This window comes from Phyllobates terribilis, unplaced genomic scaffold (genome assembly GCF_046119375.1).
Source record: "Phyllobates terribilis strain yellow unplaced genomic scaffold, ASM4611937v1 Scaffold_4__5_contigs__length_816908805, whole genome shotgun sequence".
Lineage (NCBI taxonomy): Eukaryota > Metazoa > Chordata > Amphibia > Anura > Dendrobatidae > Phyllobates > Phyllobates terribilis.
Window position 1 is genome coordinate 98,580,254 of NW_027362764.1, and position 14,492 is coordinate 98,594,745.

A 14,492-nucleotide genomic window follows, 5' to 3' on the forward strand; every position below is an offset into this window, starting at 1 on the left:
GTGAAACGTAAAGTGACGCGTCACCAAAAAATACGATGCCTATTTATTATACGTTTATTTTCCCTTCCGACTCTGAATGATCATCTGGAGGCAGCGATTTTGAAGAAAGACAAAGCGCAAAGTCGCCCTTTACGTCAGCCATCTTTCCCAGATTCCTGCATGTCTTTTCAGTTTAACATTCCCAGGTCTGTATTTTATATTGTGAACACTGGGATAACTATGAAGCGGCCCCCGTTGAGCTGTAATGGCGGCTTTCACGGAGTTCACCCAGCTTTCCCAAGACTTTGCTGACAGGAATATATTGCATGGAAGGAGAGATAATTCACTGACCTAACATTTTTTATTGTACTTTATCATGTTGCGTTTTGAGTTGATGTGCAGAAGCCATCAATCTGATGTGATTAGTATTTTCTGCTGTGGGGAAGGAAGAGACACACAAAATCTGACACAACTGAAAGGGGAACTCGGACTTGTCAGCCGCTGCCGGCAGTTTCTGCCATAAACTTCAGTACATTTCCAGAGCGCGGGGGGAAGGGGACAGCTCCGCCCCCTGCTGGAATGAACGCTACTAAGCGAAGTAAACAAGACAGACGCCATTTTGTGACGATGTGAAGGAGGGGGGGTTTGTGTGAGGTAATTTACACGGACATTGTAGTTAAAACTGCAGTCTGGCTACGTGCTCTGCTCCTGTCAGTGCTTCCTTGGCTATTGAACTGCGCCACAGGGCAATGACAGGCAGGTCTGACAAGTACGTGACCTTTCACACAGATTCATGAAGAAACAGCGAGGGGGAGTGGGCAGACAAAATGGAGACTCCGCGCTGTATCGACCACCGTCGTCATAACTCATTTATACATGTGCGTTCTGCTATACTTTATTAAGCTCAATGTGCGACATAAACCACCGAACAGCACGGCTCTTTCTACAGAGGGAAAAAAAAAAAAAAAAAAAGCCTGGCACGGGAGAGCTCCGCATCTCACAAGCGCTCTCAGCGGTCACCGACCGCACTGTAACTGTCTCCACACTCGTTCCCTTCTTATATACCTAGCTAAAAATAGCTAGTCCCGCCCCTCTCAGAACAGGTGGGGGCTTGAAATTTCGAATCTGACCAATCACGCTGCTTTTTACGAAATGATTTCGTCACGCCAGAGGCTTCCCTAGAACGCCGGCCGTGACTATTGGTCATCCTAGAAAAACGCTGAAGGAAGCTAGTGAAAGCTGATTGGTTGCAGTACTGAGCCGGCGTAATAGGATCACGTGGGGGAGGAGGGGGGAAGGCTTGGCTTGCTTGGAAGGTTTGAATAGGGAAGTTTTGCAGGGGTTTACATTTGCAGTCACTTCAGTGTTTGCAAATATTGTCAGCACCACTGAGCAAGTCCCCAGCTCCAGGAGGAGTTATAGGCTGGTGTGTGTTGGCTTTAATTGCTATGCAATGACATTTGCATGAAAACCTGGAGCCCTTCTGATTATCTGCCTGCTCTGCTGCTGCTGCTGGGATCTGTCTGTTTTACAAGCTCTGGATTATAGCTTTCATTATTGCAACATTTATGGTAGAAGCAGATCTGAGTTTTTGAAGAAATCCTGTAGATCCTCTTCTCCTGTTAGAATTTTCTCTGCTCACAGAAAATCATGGATGTTCTCCCAATGTGCAGCATATTCCAGGAGCTGCAGATCGTGCACGACACCGGCTACTTCTCTGCCTTACCATCCCTGGAGGAGTACTGGCAACAGGTAAGATGGGAGCCTCGTCTACTGGGGAGATATAGATATATATCTATATATATATATATAGATATATATCTCCTGCCATGCACGGCTAGCCTTTACATTCACATGTAAAGCGCCATGGAATAAATGGCGCTATAATAAAATCAAAAAATTATATATATATATATATATATATATACGCAAGTGTGTGTGTGTGTGTAATATATATATGTGTGTGTGTGTGTGTAAAGTATAATATCACACACACACACACTTGCGTATATATATATATATATATATATATATATATATATATATATATACACACACACATACATCTCCTGCCATGCATGGCTATCCTGTATGTATATACACATTATACCCACAGTATATCAGAGCATGGCGTGATTCGCACTGACAGCTCGGTGCAGCCTCCATCGAGCACAGCTTGGGTTTCACTAGTAACCGTGCAGCCATTTGCCAAAACTTTATCGTTGCAAATGGTCCAAGCGACACAGCTGGGGCTTGTCATCTAAAAGCCTGTACTGTGCCAAGAGTTATTCCCGTCATTTCATCTTTTTGCATTGATAGATCCTTCCCGAATAATAACCGTTCTGTAAAGACCAAAAAAAAAAAACCAAGTCCCCAATTCTGTGTGTCATGTTTTCAAATGACATCTCCCTCATTCTTAACCCCCGTTTCTCCTATAACTTGTAGCGTTACGGATGGTTTTATTCTAACCACAGACGGTATTATTTATGCAGAGATCAGACAGTATTTTGCTACTTCTCAGCTCGTTGTTTGTGCTGTCTGATGACCTCTCGCTCAATGTCGGTGCACTTATAATATCCCAGCTCGTCACTTATTAATTTATGCACAATGGTAGTTTCACGTTTTGCATTGTCCCCTATCCTATATTGATGTTGACTTTATAATAAAACGAAGCCATCAGATGTCTGAGTGTTTGCGGAGCTGCACACTAAAGTGTTACAACCTTCACATTCCTCCTTAATTGTATGCATCCCATCCTCCTCCAACTCCTCCTTGTCCTCATCTTCGTCTTCTTCTTCTTCATCTTCTTCTTCTTGCTTGGCCATCAAAGAGGCAGATCTTGTGTGTGCGAGATTGAAATTGATCTCACTGGCTTCCTTGGGGCATTTTAGATGCGGGCACGGAGCCAGTTCTCCTTCCCAGAAGCCTGCAGAGACATTTAAAGTATCACAGAGCCCATCTCTCGGTCTCCACGCGTATTTGCATAATGGCGAATATAAAGCAGCTAGATTATTAAAGTTTAACAACATCACAATCAATTGTCGTCTTCATGCCCCCCCCCCCCCCCCCCACAATCCCCTCCGCCCTTCATCTTCTTCCACCGCTGAGAATCAATAAAATGCATTTTCTCATCTGAACAGCAAAGCAATTGTCTAATTATAGGAAGAAAAAAAACATAAGCATTGATTTCTATAGTTCTTCTTCTTGTTGCAACGTTGATGTTAGTTTGTATTACTGAGAAGAAGACCGCAAGAGGAAATGGAAGAGCGCAGAAAAAAAAATAAAAGTGCACTCGGATCCCTCCTGGGGCAGGCAGATCGCTGGGGAAATATGCGTGGTATTTTGATGGCTTGTGTCTGCAGGCCACAGGGATGATCTCAGCGCCCAGTTTTGCAGAAAAAAAACAACAAATGGTTGACATTTTAAGGGACAGACATATATATATTTTAAAGAATGGACATTAGAGATACAATGTATATACACTTCTCAGCACGTCCCCGAGATTCTAAATAGAAAGTATTTTTCATTTTCGTTTTTTTTTTTTTGTTGTTCTTCTTCCTCCTTCCAGCATAACGTGAAAGGAATGCAGATGACTCATCCGGTCATACTGTTGGCCAGCAGAATAAATTCTTGTCCTATTGTATGGTATCTAAACGAAAAACGGGGCCCCTGTGCAAAAATTCTATATTTTTTATGTATATGGTGTTTTGCTTCCCCAATTTTGTTGCAGCTCTGCAATTTCCATGTATGGTTGTTCTGCAAATTTCATTTTGCAAGATCAGTATCTAAAAGGAAGTAGTAGTAACGAGCGTGCTCAGGATATAACTAGATGGTGTCATTCATTTCAGAGAGAAAAAAAATTGTACATCCTCTATAAATCTGTTCTGCAAATCCTAACTGTGCGGAATTGAAAAAATTCCAAATTTTTAAAACCAAATTTTTCCTCATTCTATCTCCTAGACCTGTCTGGAACTAGAGCGCTACCTGCAGAGCGAGCCTTGCTACGTGTCGGCCTCTGAATTTAAATTCGATGGGGAAGACGAGCTTTGGACCAAATTTATTCTGGCGTGCGAAAAAAAGGAGGAGCCCGACCCCCAAATTATCCGTATCAAAACGGAGGACATCTCTGACAGTCAAAACCTAGAGACCAATAGTTTGAACTCTGATGTCAGCAGTGAATTATCCGACAGTTCGGAAGAGCTATCGCCGACTTCCAAATTTACCTCGGACCCCATTAGTGACATGGTGATCAAATCTGAACCTTTTAGTTCGTCCGTCACTTCTACCCCGCCGTCATCGCCAGAGCAGGGTAAGGAGTCCCCCCATCATTTGTGGAATGTCATAACTGGGGAGCTCCATTCACCTGGGAAAATGCGCCCTGGTTCATTTATAAAGACTCTAGATCAAGGCAGCCCGACCAGCGGAGGAGAAACGTCGCCGGACGGCAGGAAACGCGTCCACAAGTGTCACTTCAATGGTTGCAAGAAAGTTTACACCAAGAGTTCGCATCTTAAAGCACATCAGCGCACTCATACAGGTCAGTGCTCATTTCACCTTCAGAGAGGGACTTGACAGGAGGGAATCCCTTGCTGTAATGGGATTGCACAACCACAGGGTGTAAACTCAATGTCCGACGTCCGTGACGTCACCGTGAATCCTCCTCTGGGGATATGCTCTTCCTCATTCTATCCTGTAGGGAGGTTTGATCTATGACGAGAGTAGAAGAATATGTATCCATCCGATGTCATCAGCCTTTCACTTAGAAAAATATTGTCACTGGAGATAGTAAGGAATGTTAAAGCCGAAATTGAACTTTAGTTAAAGTGGAAAACTTTGCAAGGATACAGCTAAACATAGTGCCGTGATTCTATAGACGTGCAATACTGCATGATAGTTTTTATTTCATTTTTTTTTTATTTCTCATTATTAGCGCCTGCATTGTTCATATCCGGGTGATTATTGATTTGTATTGGATCCTTTTCTGTAATATGTCCTCTTTTCTGTACATGCGTCACTGGCGACAATACTCGTTCATTGTATCCATTCGATGGTGTTGTCAGTGTCTGATTATTCACTAGGAGTTTACTTTCCACTGGAGTCTTGTCAAGTTTTCTTCTTGATTGAGTGAAGACAATAATGGGTCTTGTTTATGGCGTAGCTACCAAAACCATTTAATGAGATCACCCGCTTGCATTTCTCACGTAACTTGGGCTGCACCTATTTGTTTAGTTGCAGGTTGGAATTCATAATCGTTCTCGATGATCACTGTTGCTTAACCCTTTTGCATTGTTTTTTTTTTTCTGCAGGAGAGAAGCCTTACAGATGTTCTTGGGAAGGTTGTGCGTGGCGATTTGCAAGAAGTGATGAACTCACCAGACACTTCCGAAAACACACTGGTGCCAAACCATTTAAGTGCACGCATTGTGACAAGTAAGACTCCTCTAACAAACATCTAATTATACGCTTCAAAGGCATAGACCTTATAACAGGTGGAACACAAGTTACTGCCAGAGAACGTACATGCATGGCCGAGTATTCATGAAAGGGGTCGGAGAGATGGTTACTGGCAGAGCTCTCGTTTTGAGGTGTATAGTCATCTTCAAATAGTTAGTCCCATCTTTAGAAGCTATCACTTATCTGTGTGATGGGTGATAACTTGCCGATCGATGGGGGTCTGAAAGCTCGATGCTTTGCAAAATCTCTGTCTGAATGTACATGTGCACCTCCGCTTCATTAATTCTCTTTTGGAGTGTTGGAGATGGCCAAGTAGGACGACTCTTTCCAGCAATCCCATTGAAAATGAAAGGAGCTTTGGTTGTGCAATGCATTCAGATGGGGCAACACAGAGCTCCGTTCTCTGAATCAGTGGAGTTCCCGGGTTTGGAATGAATGTAGTGGGGGTGTGCATACCAGGCCACTGCTATGTTTAGATCGGTTAATGCAGTACCGTGTTGTCAGGATCAATGGGGGGGTCCCTGGGTTTGGACTGAATGAAGTGGGAGTTGGCATACCAAGCCAGTGCTCTGTTCAGATGTGGCAATGCCGAACCCTTTGCTCAGTATCGATGGGGGATCCCAGGATTTGGAATGAATGGAGTGGGAGTGTGCATGTCAGGACACTGCTCTCTTCAGATAGGGTAATACAGAGCCCGTTCTCTGTATCGATGGGGTTCCCAGGGTTTGTAGTGAATGGAGTGGGGGTGTGCTTATCTGGACACTGCTCCATTGAGCTGTGGCAATGAAGAGCACTTTCCCAGAATCTATGGGGGTCCCAGGATTTGGAATCAATGGAGTGGGGGATAGCACACCAGGCTACCACTCTGTTTAGATGGACCAATCTTGAGCCCCGTTCTGAGGATTGATGGGGGTCCTAGGGTTTGGAATGAACGGCGTGGGGTTGTGCATGACTGGGACACTGCTCCATTCACATGAAACAACGCAGAGCCCATTTCTGGAATCAATGAGGGTCCCAGGGTTTCGAATGAATGGAGTGGGGGTTAACATACCATGACACTGCTCTATTTGGGTAATGCAGAACCCTGTTCTCAGGATCGATGAGGGTCCCGGGGTTTGGAATCAATGGAGTGGGAGTGTGCATGCAGGGATACTCCACCATTCAGTTGGGGCAATGCAGCACCTATTCCTGGAATCGATGGGAGTCCCTAGGTTTGGAGTGAATGGAGTGGCCGTGTGCATACCAGACCGCCACTCCATTCAGATGGGGCAATGCAGTGTCTCATTCTCAAAATGACCGCTGGGACTCCCACCAATAGATAGGAATTTCTTTTTAATGATGTTTTTATTCTAGTCATTGTGACCATTGCTAATCTGGATTATTTCTCTCCCCCAGATGTTTTTCCAGGTCAGATCACTTGGCTCTGCACATGAAGCGACACATATGAATGAATGAGGAAGTCACGTGATGAAAAGCGACTTCAAGGTTGAAATGCCTTGTGCAAGGGATGCAAGTTCCAGCCAAATCATGCCAATTTGCACCCTAACCAGTTGCCTTCAAGACCTCACTTCTCCAAGGGGCTTTGCAGGGCTTATCAATCGTGTAAGATGCGGCATAGCAACCATACAGTGCTACTTCTGGAGCTGACTGGGCCCGTGCACTATTGGTGCTTAATCTTCTGAGTAGCTGATCTAAAGCCGTCGCCGTGAGCATGTGCACTGAGAATGTTAATGTTTGGGTGACTGAATGGTGAAAAGGAGCCAATGTCTGAATGTTGAAGACCTCGTTATGTTTTTTTATTTTTTGTCTGGTTGAGTTCAGATGCGAGGGATTAGGAAAAAAAAAATGTTTAAAATTAAAGTGACAAAAAAAAAATATATATAAAATATAAACGGTTTGAATGTTTTGTATGCTATTGCATACTCTTGTTATATGGGACAACCATCAATCATTTTATTTGGGGGGAGGTTGACTTCTAATATGAAGGAAACCATGACTCCCCCAAAAGGAGATGATCCCTTTCCTGTGTGAGAGGAGCTTTTGTTGTCTGGTGCAGCTATTAAACGTGCAATGTGTCAAGTAGCTTGTTGATACTGGCTACAACGATTGTTTGTAACCCATTGTATAAGCTGTGTATTTACAATTATAACACAACTATAACTTCATTATAATAGAAAGGTATTGCATGGTTCCGGGGAAATGTGTACGCTTCTCCATAATTTAATCAGGACTGCAGTTATGATTCCAGTTGAGAGCAGCTAAAATACAATTGGTCTGTTGTTACATTACTTATGTATAGAATGAAAACAAAAACAAAAAAATAACAAAAAAAAGTGGAAGAAACCACTATAGCTTAAAACTGATTTTTCTCATGCAGCTAATTTTTTCTATTATTTATGCCTTGAGGACTAATTTCCGGTTTTTCTAGCTGTTAACGCACTGTTGTCCTTAAAAAATGGTGCCTTATGCAAGTGGCCTTCTCCAGTAATGGATGGGGGTCAGATACAGGGGTTTAAGTGATGTAAGCTTACTTAAGGCTCTGTTGTCACCCAGGGGTGTACTTTTTTTTTTTTTTTTTTTTATCCTTTTAAACACGGGTTTTAATGTCACAAAATGGTGCAAGATTTTTTTTTGTTTTGTTAATTCCATAGCATTTAGTATCCTCAATTGATTGGTTGGAAATTTCTGATATTAGCGGTTTCATATCGCACCATTTTACTAAACCACATTATAGTTAAAAAAAAAAAAAAAAAAAAAAAATTGAAGAATACAGCCTAAAACTGTATTTGGGTCTTTAGAACCAAGCCTAAAGCTGTGTTTGAGCTTTTAGAACCCAGCCTAAGAGAAGAGTCAGACCTGGGCGTGATATCATGTATTTCTATGCATCTGTTACTCTTGGGTCGGGAGAGCCATCAGCTAGTCTGAGCATTGCGTTGCGATCCTTGTCCTGGTTATATGGACTTCTGACTCTTTGCTAAAGCTGGGTTTTGGGCCTTTTAGAATCTAGCCTAAGAGAAGAGTCAGACCTGAGCGTGACAGCATGTATTTCTTTTCAGCTGTTACTCTTGGGTCTGACTCTTCCCTAAAGCTGTATTTGGGCCTTTAGAACCCAGCCTAAAACGTATTAATGCTTTTTGGCACTTGTGTGTATATTTGTGTCCTTTCTTTCCTGTACTCTGTTGATCGCTCATGTTATCTGCTTCTCAGAACACCGATCTGTTCAGAGCTATCGCTTACACCTGCTCTACATGAAACTTGCACAAATGTATCCGTACATGCACTTAATATGTAAACTGCTCATATACTTGTCAAGGTACAAAATGTGTTTGTTTGGAAGGATAACTCTTAAATATTTTTTTTTTCTTTCTTTCTTTTTTTTATTGAAAACCCATATCCACCAAAGCAAATGTAAAACTGGCAACATATTATTTTTATTTTATTTTTTTTCAGCAACACAATGCGACAAACGTGCACTCTATAGCCGAAAATTTACTAGGGCTATAGCTTTTTAGGAGGACTTTTTTTCTTTTGGGTGCAAGCCTATGTAGTCTTAGGTCACTGATTGTTAAGAGCTGTATTAAGAGTTTGAATATATATATTTTTGTAATATGTTATTTAATGTCTAAACGGAAAAAAAAAAAAAAATCCTTTAGAATAAACTTTAAAGTTGATATCCTGAACGTTGTAGATTTTAGCTATCATTTTTTGTTATTTTCTCATAGCAGAAATTAAAAAGACAAAAAAAATCTGCAATTTTTTTTTTTTTTTTTGCAGTAAAATAAATTGGGTCTGCCAAATATAAGGCTGGATAAAGAAGACCGTTATCCTGCATTATCGAGCGACCCTTGGTATTGTCTTGCAGAAAGATGCACACATTAAAGACGACCTAGTCCAATTATTATAATTTTTAATTTTTTTTTTTTTAAATATAAAATGTCTAGATTTATATTGGCAAAATGGTTAAATTCAACCCTGGCATGCTTCCCCCTTCCAGGGATTGTGTTAGTCCACTACTGAGATCCTGATTTTAGCCTTGGGAACATGTCACAGATCTTGGCATAACCTATGTAGATGGAGTGGGCATAGACAGGTGGTGATATCATGCACCAGCCGCTGCCCGTCAAGTCCATTCTTAAAGGAAACCTGTTGGCACTTTTTTACATCTGGAAGCAGTGGTGAAGCTGTAATATCGCTTTATCCCTAATAAAAATAATCCTTATTTGTAGATATGATCTGAGTTGTGACAGTCATGGATAAATCTAATGTAAAATCCATATGCAAATCAGACAGGAAGTGCACTGGAGGCGTGTCAGTGCACTTAGAAGAAGCAGTTCTAGTGCACTGACACGCCCCCGGTGCACTTCCTGCCTGACTTCCATTTAGTTTCTACACTCGATTTCTCATGACTGGCACATCGGATCTCTACAAGAAAAGTATCCTTTTTATTGGGGGACAAGTGCCTATACAGCCATATGTTAAAAAAAAATGAAGCCACCAGCTGAAAAGAAGGAATACCATCTAGGATGTGGCCACAAAAGTAAGCCGTCTCCTATTTGATTTGGAGAATAACACAAAATATGCTATTCAATGAATTAAAAAGAAAAATTAAATTTTTGGAAAGAATTATGTTCTGAAATTCCATGGCATCTGTACTCCTTACACTGCAAAGCCATTAACATAGATTTTTATTTTTTTATGTTATTTTATGGGGAGCAAAACAATTAGTCTTTAATGTGTGACTTGCTGTTCATGGCAGTGTTTTATACCTTTTTAAAGGTACATTTACTAAAATAGTGTCTTAAACGTATTGGCCTAATAACTAACAGTTTGCTTTTAAACTTACTGTGTAAGTAAATTGTCATTTTCATTTTGGTTTTGGCATAAAACCAGTTAAGCCGGCACCTCCGCTTTTTTTTTTTTTTTTAAATCAGATAGTTGTGTGAACATGGCAAAAAAAAATGTAGTCTTTGTATAAGCCAGAGACCAACAGCATTTCTGAACACGTTTTTTTTTTGAAGTGCTAGAAGTTTAGCCATAATAATCACAAGGAGATAAACAAAAGTGCTCGACGTGCACTGGCTTGTCTTGCTTGTAAAATGCCATCATCATTCTTTCAATAGGGTGGGAGATATATGAATGCCTATAATTTACTTCATAAGAAAATACACTCTCTGTTCAGGTGATAACCGAGCCTCAGTCAAGCTGATTGGGGGTGGGAGGGTTTGGAATCTACGTTTGCTTGAAATTTGGGGAAAACTTTTTATTAGTGAATTATTATATTTTTTTTTTTTTTTTTTTATCTGTTTTTGTTTCGAACACCCTGTTAACTGAAGAATCTTTGTAAGATTTTTGTAAAATGAAAACCGTTTTTTTTTTTTTATTATTTGTTTTACAAGATTTTATTTGAAAATTGTTTTTTTTGCAAGATTGTTATATTTCTGTATGAATGTATTTTTTATTGGAATAACATAAAAAAAAGAATTCCTATCAGACTCTCTGTTCTCTTGTGGCTTTTATTCTTGTTCATGTACTTTTTTTTTATTGCTAAATTTTCACCAAATGTTCCAATCTGTCAGAAAGCCTCATGCTTAACATTTGCTTATGTTCCTGATGGAGTGTCCCTACATCTGTGATTTGGAACACAGCTTGTACTTCTTACCAAGATAAATATAGTAAATACCCCCTGCTGGTGCCATGTGTCCTTATAATACTATATACATTTAGCACCATGGAAAACTGAACATCCATATTCACAAATCAGTACAAAGGAATTAACTGTCAGTACAAAATGACTGTGCAAACAATGCACAATCACTGGGTGCACCGTTGGCATGGTCAGCAGATAAGTGTGACTTCCCACCTACTTGTTTTCGATCTATCCCCACCCTTCTCTCATTCTTGTGACTCTGGATCTGTCAATCAAGGAACAAGACGTGTGTAGAGTCCACTGAAATGTTTGGCTACACCAATAATCCACCTATGTTGGGTCTGAACAGTCGGTTTATGTTGACAGACTTCTTTTAAAGGTAGTGGTCTCATCAGAAACAATCACTTTTCAAAATATGGCTGCAGTGGTGATCAGCCAATCTCCCTGGAAAACTGGTTTTGCTAGAGAAAATTACATCGAGCTTGGTATTTCCCTTTTTATTGACCATGCATCAGAGATATAGTATTACATTTACAAGAAAAGCCATCCATATGACTCCACAAGAATAGGGGCTGCTCCTATATAGCACCTCTCTATTTAGCTTGGACTGAGTATAGGACCTCTGTCTTCGATATCCATATAATTTGGTTGACAGGGGATGTCATTGTAAGACACTCCTTTTTCAAAATAAACTTATTTAGACCATTTCACAAACCCGTGATTCTTCATGCCCGTGAAGCCACAGAGTTCAAGTCAAGGAGCCCCGTGCACAGACCATGTACCAAATTGCGAAACACTTATGTGAAACTGGCCTTAGTCAGAGGCAGATGGTTTTCCTTTTTGGTATATACCTATATAGCAGATAATAAAATATATAACAATAAAGAGGCACCCTGTATAATATAATGTCTTAAGAATATGACTTTGGTTTTGCCAGATTAGCTCCAGTTTCTGAGATAATTAATCATGAATGAATTACAGTAGAATTCTGGCTTCAAAGTCGCTTTTATAGCATTGTAAGATTACAAATTATAATCCTAAATCATGTGACAAGGCTCGTTAGAGGGTCGATATTGACTTTTAGGATTGCTACCTCCTATAGGGGCACTAGAGTTCTTGTCTCTGAATAGACAATTTTCATATTTCCCAGAGAAGCATCGCAGCTTAAAAGTCTCCTCACCTTGACATGCTTAACGTGTCACTCTTCGCAAGGAGAAACATCCCCTTGGATCCCGGTCAGACGCCTCTCACCCAGCCAAACCAAAGCTCACACTTTGCACTGATGAGGGGCAGTACCCAGAAACACAGTGTTTGCAAATTGAGATTCTGGTTCTGGTTTTTATCCTAAATCATGTGACCAGGCTCGTTAGAGAGTCGATATTGACTTTTAGGATTGCTACTTCCTATAGGTGGCACTAGAGTTCTGGTCCTCTTCCTCTCTGAAGAGACAATTTGCATAAGCCTACAAATTGAAATACAAAATAATTATATAGGATATTTCATTACCTATGACACTATTAAAGAGTCAAAAGACCAAAAGCTATTCCATTTGTTATCACACAAGTTGCACTGGGGGAATGCATTATTTTCACAGATGAATAATCTCAAAAAACAGAACCAATTCAGCAAAAGTAATGGGATTTTTTTAATTCAGCACCCTCAAAATACCCTAAATCCATTAAAAAAAACTGGCATCTGAAAAAAAATGTTTTTTTTTTTAGACCTATGTAATAGGGTCATGATCATGCACGACTTGGCTCCATTCATGTCTATCTGATGCGGATAGGGCAGTACAGCACTTGGCTATCTAGATCACTCCAAAGACCTTCTATGAAGAGGCAGTGGTCATGAATGACCCTACAGCTCCATTTCCAACTGATTTGAAAAGAAACCTTTAATCTGTGTGGGTCCAAGCAGTAGAACACCCTAGTGATCAGATCTTCATTTATCTTGTGATGGGTGATCAATGTTTTCCGTGAGGTTTCCTACAAAAGCCAAAGACGTTCTCCCGATCGATTATTGGTTCTAAGTGAAAACCTCAGATGTTATACTGTATTGAATGGAGGCACTATATGGCACAGTAGTCGGGACTTATAAAAGATAAATTCAACAAGTTTTCTACATAGTGAAGTAACTGTTTCCTATACTTAATAAACATATGAACCCTGCTTCTTCTATGTGGAGTGCCACTGTGTTCTGTACATTAAGCTGAACACAGAAGGATGCTACAGGAAGAGCAAGCCATGACCGCTGACCCATGCTCTGTATACAAGGCATTTAGTACCTGAGCTTAACCAGGTATCTCCGGGAGTTTTTCACAATAGAATCAGAATGTTTTTATTTATTTCAAACTGGAAAGACAAAGATATTCTACTGTTATAATATGTCAGTATTTCAGTGTGTCTCATAGCGCTTGCTGCAGGAGACCTGGTTAATGTACTATGATCCTAACAATGGAAACATAATAATGTGAGTGATAATTGCCCATTGTTGAAAGTAGTTAAGCTGCATCAATCTATTTATTTTGGATGATCAAAGCTGTGCACTATATTGTTTAAAGAGCTTTAACAGGTTTTTCCCAAGATAAATTATTCTCTATCCATATGATAGGGTATACGTTACTGATCTCTGCGACCTCCACTGGGGCTTTGGGAACTCGGCTTGGCAGAGCCCTGTCTTGAATGAAGCAGAGGAGCCCATGCATAAAATATTGTCTATGGCGCTGCCAGTGAAAGCCGGGCACAGAGCTCCACTAGTTTTGGAAGTACCATAGGGAATAAATTATTATCTTGAGAACAGTCCTTTAAATTGGTCACCAATCAATTTGTTCGTAGGATCATAACGTTAACTGACAGATGAGTTGATGTTACCAAAAATCCTGATATCACTTTTTGGCGAACAGTAATTTGTTGTCCGCCATCACAAGCAATTGGCTATTTTCATTAAAGGGATATTCCCATATTTATTCATGGGTATTGTTGGAAAATAAAACATTTCCCTCTGTTTCCCTAATATTTACAATTTTTTTTCTATTGTTCACAGCTTGTTGCTTTAGGTTTGCTTCAGACGTCCATGCAAATCAGTCGGAGCGTGTACCGTAAAGCGTTTATTGGCCGTTGCTCGGATCGATTTGCATGGACGTTTGAAGCAGCCCTTAGGATCAGCAGCATTGGCTGAACATGTGCGTGCTTACAAGCTCTTTCCAATAGAGCTTGTAAGCACTGCATTGAATTTCTGGATGGAGTTAGCTACCAATCCTGGCCATCTCCAGTGCCCCTGCTCTCCGCTGCAGAGGCAAAACTGCCACATGTCGGGGGCGCACAATTCAGGCCAATGAAGCATCGAGCTGCCAAGCAGGAGCGCACCTCTCGCAGCAAGCAAAAAGCTGGGAAGCTTGGAGATCGTGCACTGC

General features: G+C 40.7%; 1 protein-coding gene across 1 annotated transcript; it reads left to right on the forward strand.

Moving 5' to 3' along the window:
• Positions 1–1,279: 1,279 nt before the first annotated feature.
• On the forward strand, positions 1,280–10,355 carry KLF6 (KLF transcription factor 6). The gene is made up of 4 exons (XM_073677641.1): positions 1,280–1,731; positions 3,940–4,516; positions 5,286–5,409; positions 6,829–10,355. Exons 1-4 carry the CDS (start codon positions 1,630–1,632, stop codon positions 6,878–6,880), a joined length of 855 nt encoding a protein of 284 aa, XP_073533742.1. The 5' UTR covers positions 1,280–1,629; the 3' UTR covers positions 6,881–10,355.
• The last annotated feature ends 4,137 nt before the right edge of the window (positions 10,356–14,492 follow it).

Bases quoted from the DNA above. Each gene is read 5' to 3' on its own strand.
- KLF6 (XM_073677641.1), top strand. From the start codon at position 1,630: ATGGATGTTCTCCCAATGTGCAGCATATTCCAGGAGCTGCAGATCGTG. The intron at 1,732-3,939 runs GTAAGATGGGAG...TCTATCTCCTAG, and splicing joins TGGAGGAGTACTGGCAACAG to ACCTGTCTGGAACTAGAGCG. The intron at 4,517-5,285 runs GTCAGTGCTCAT...TTTTTTCTGCAG, and splicing joins ACATCAGCGCACTCATACAG to GAGAGAAGCCTTACAGATGT.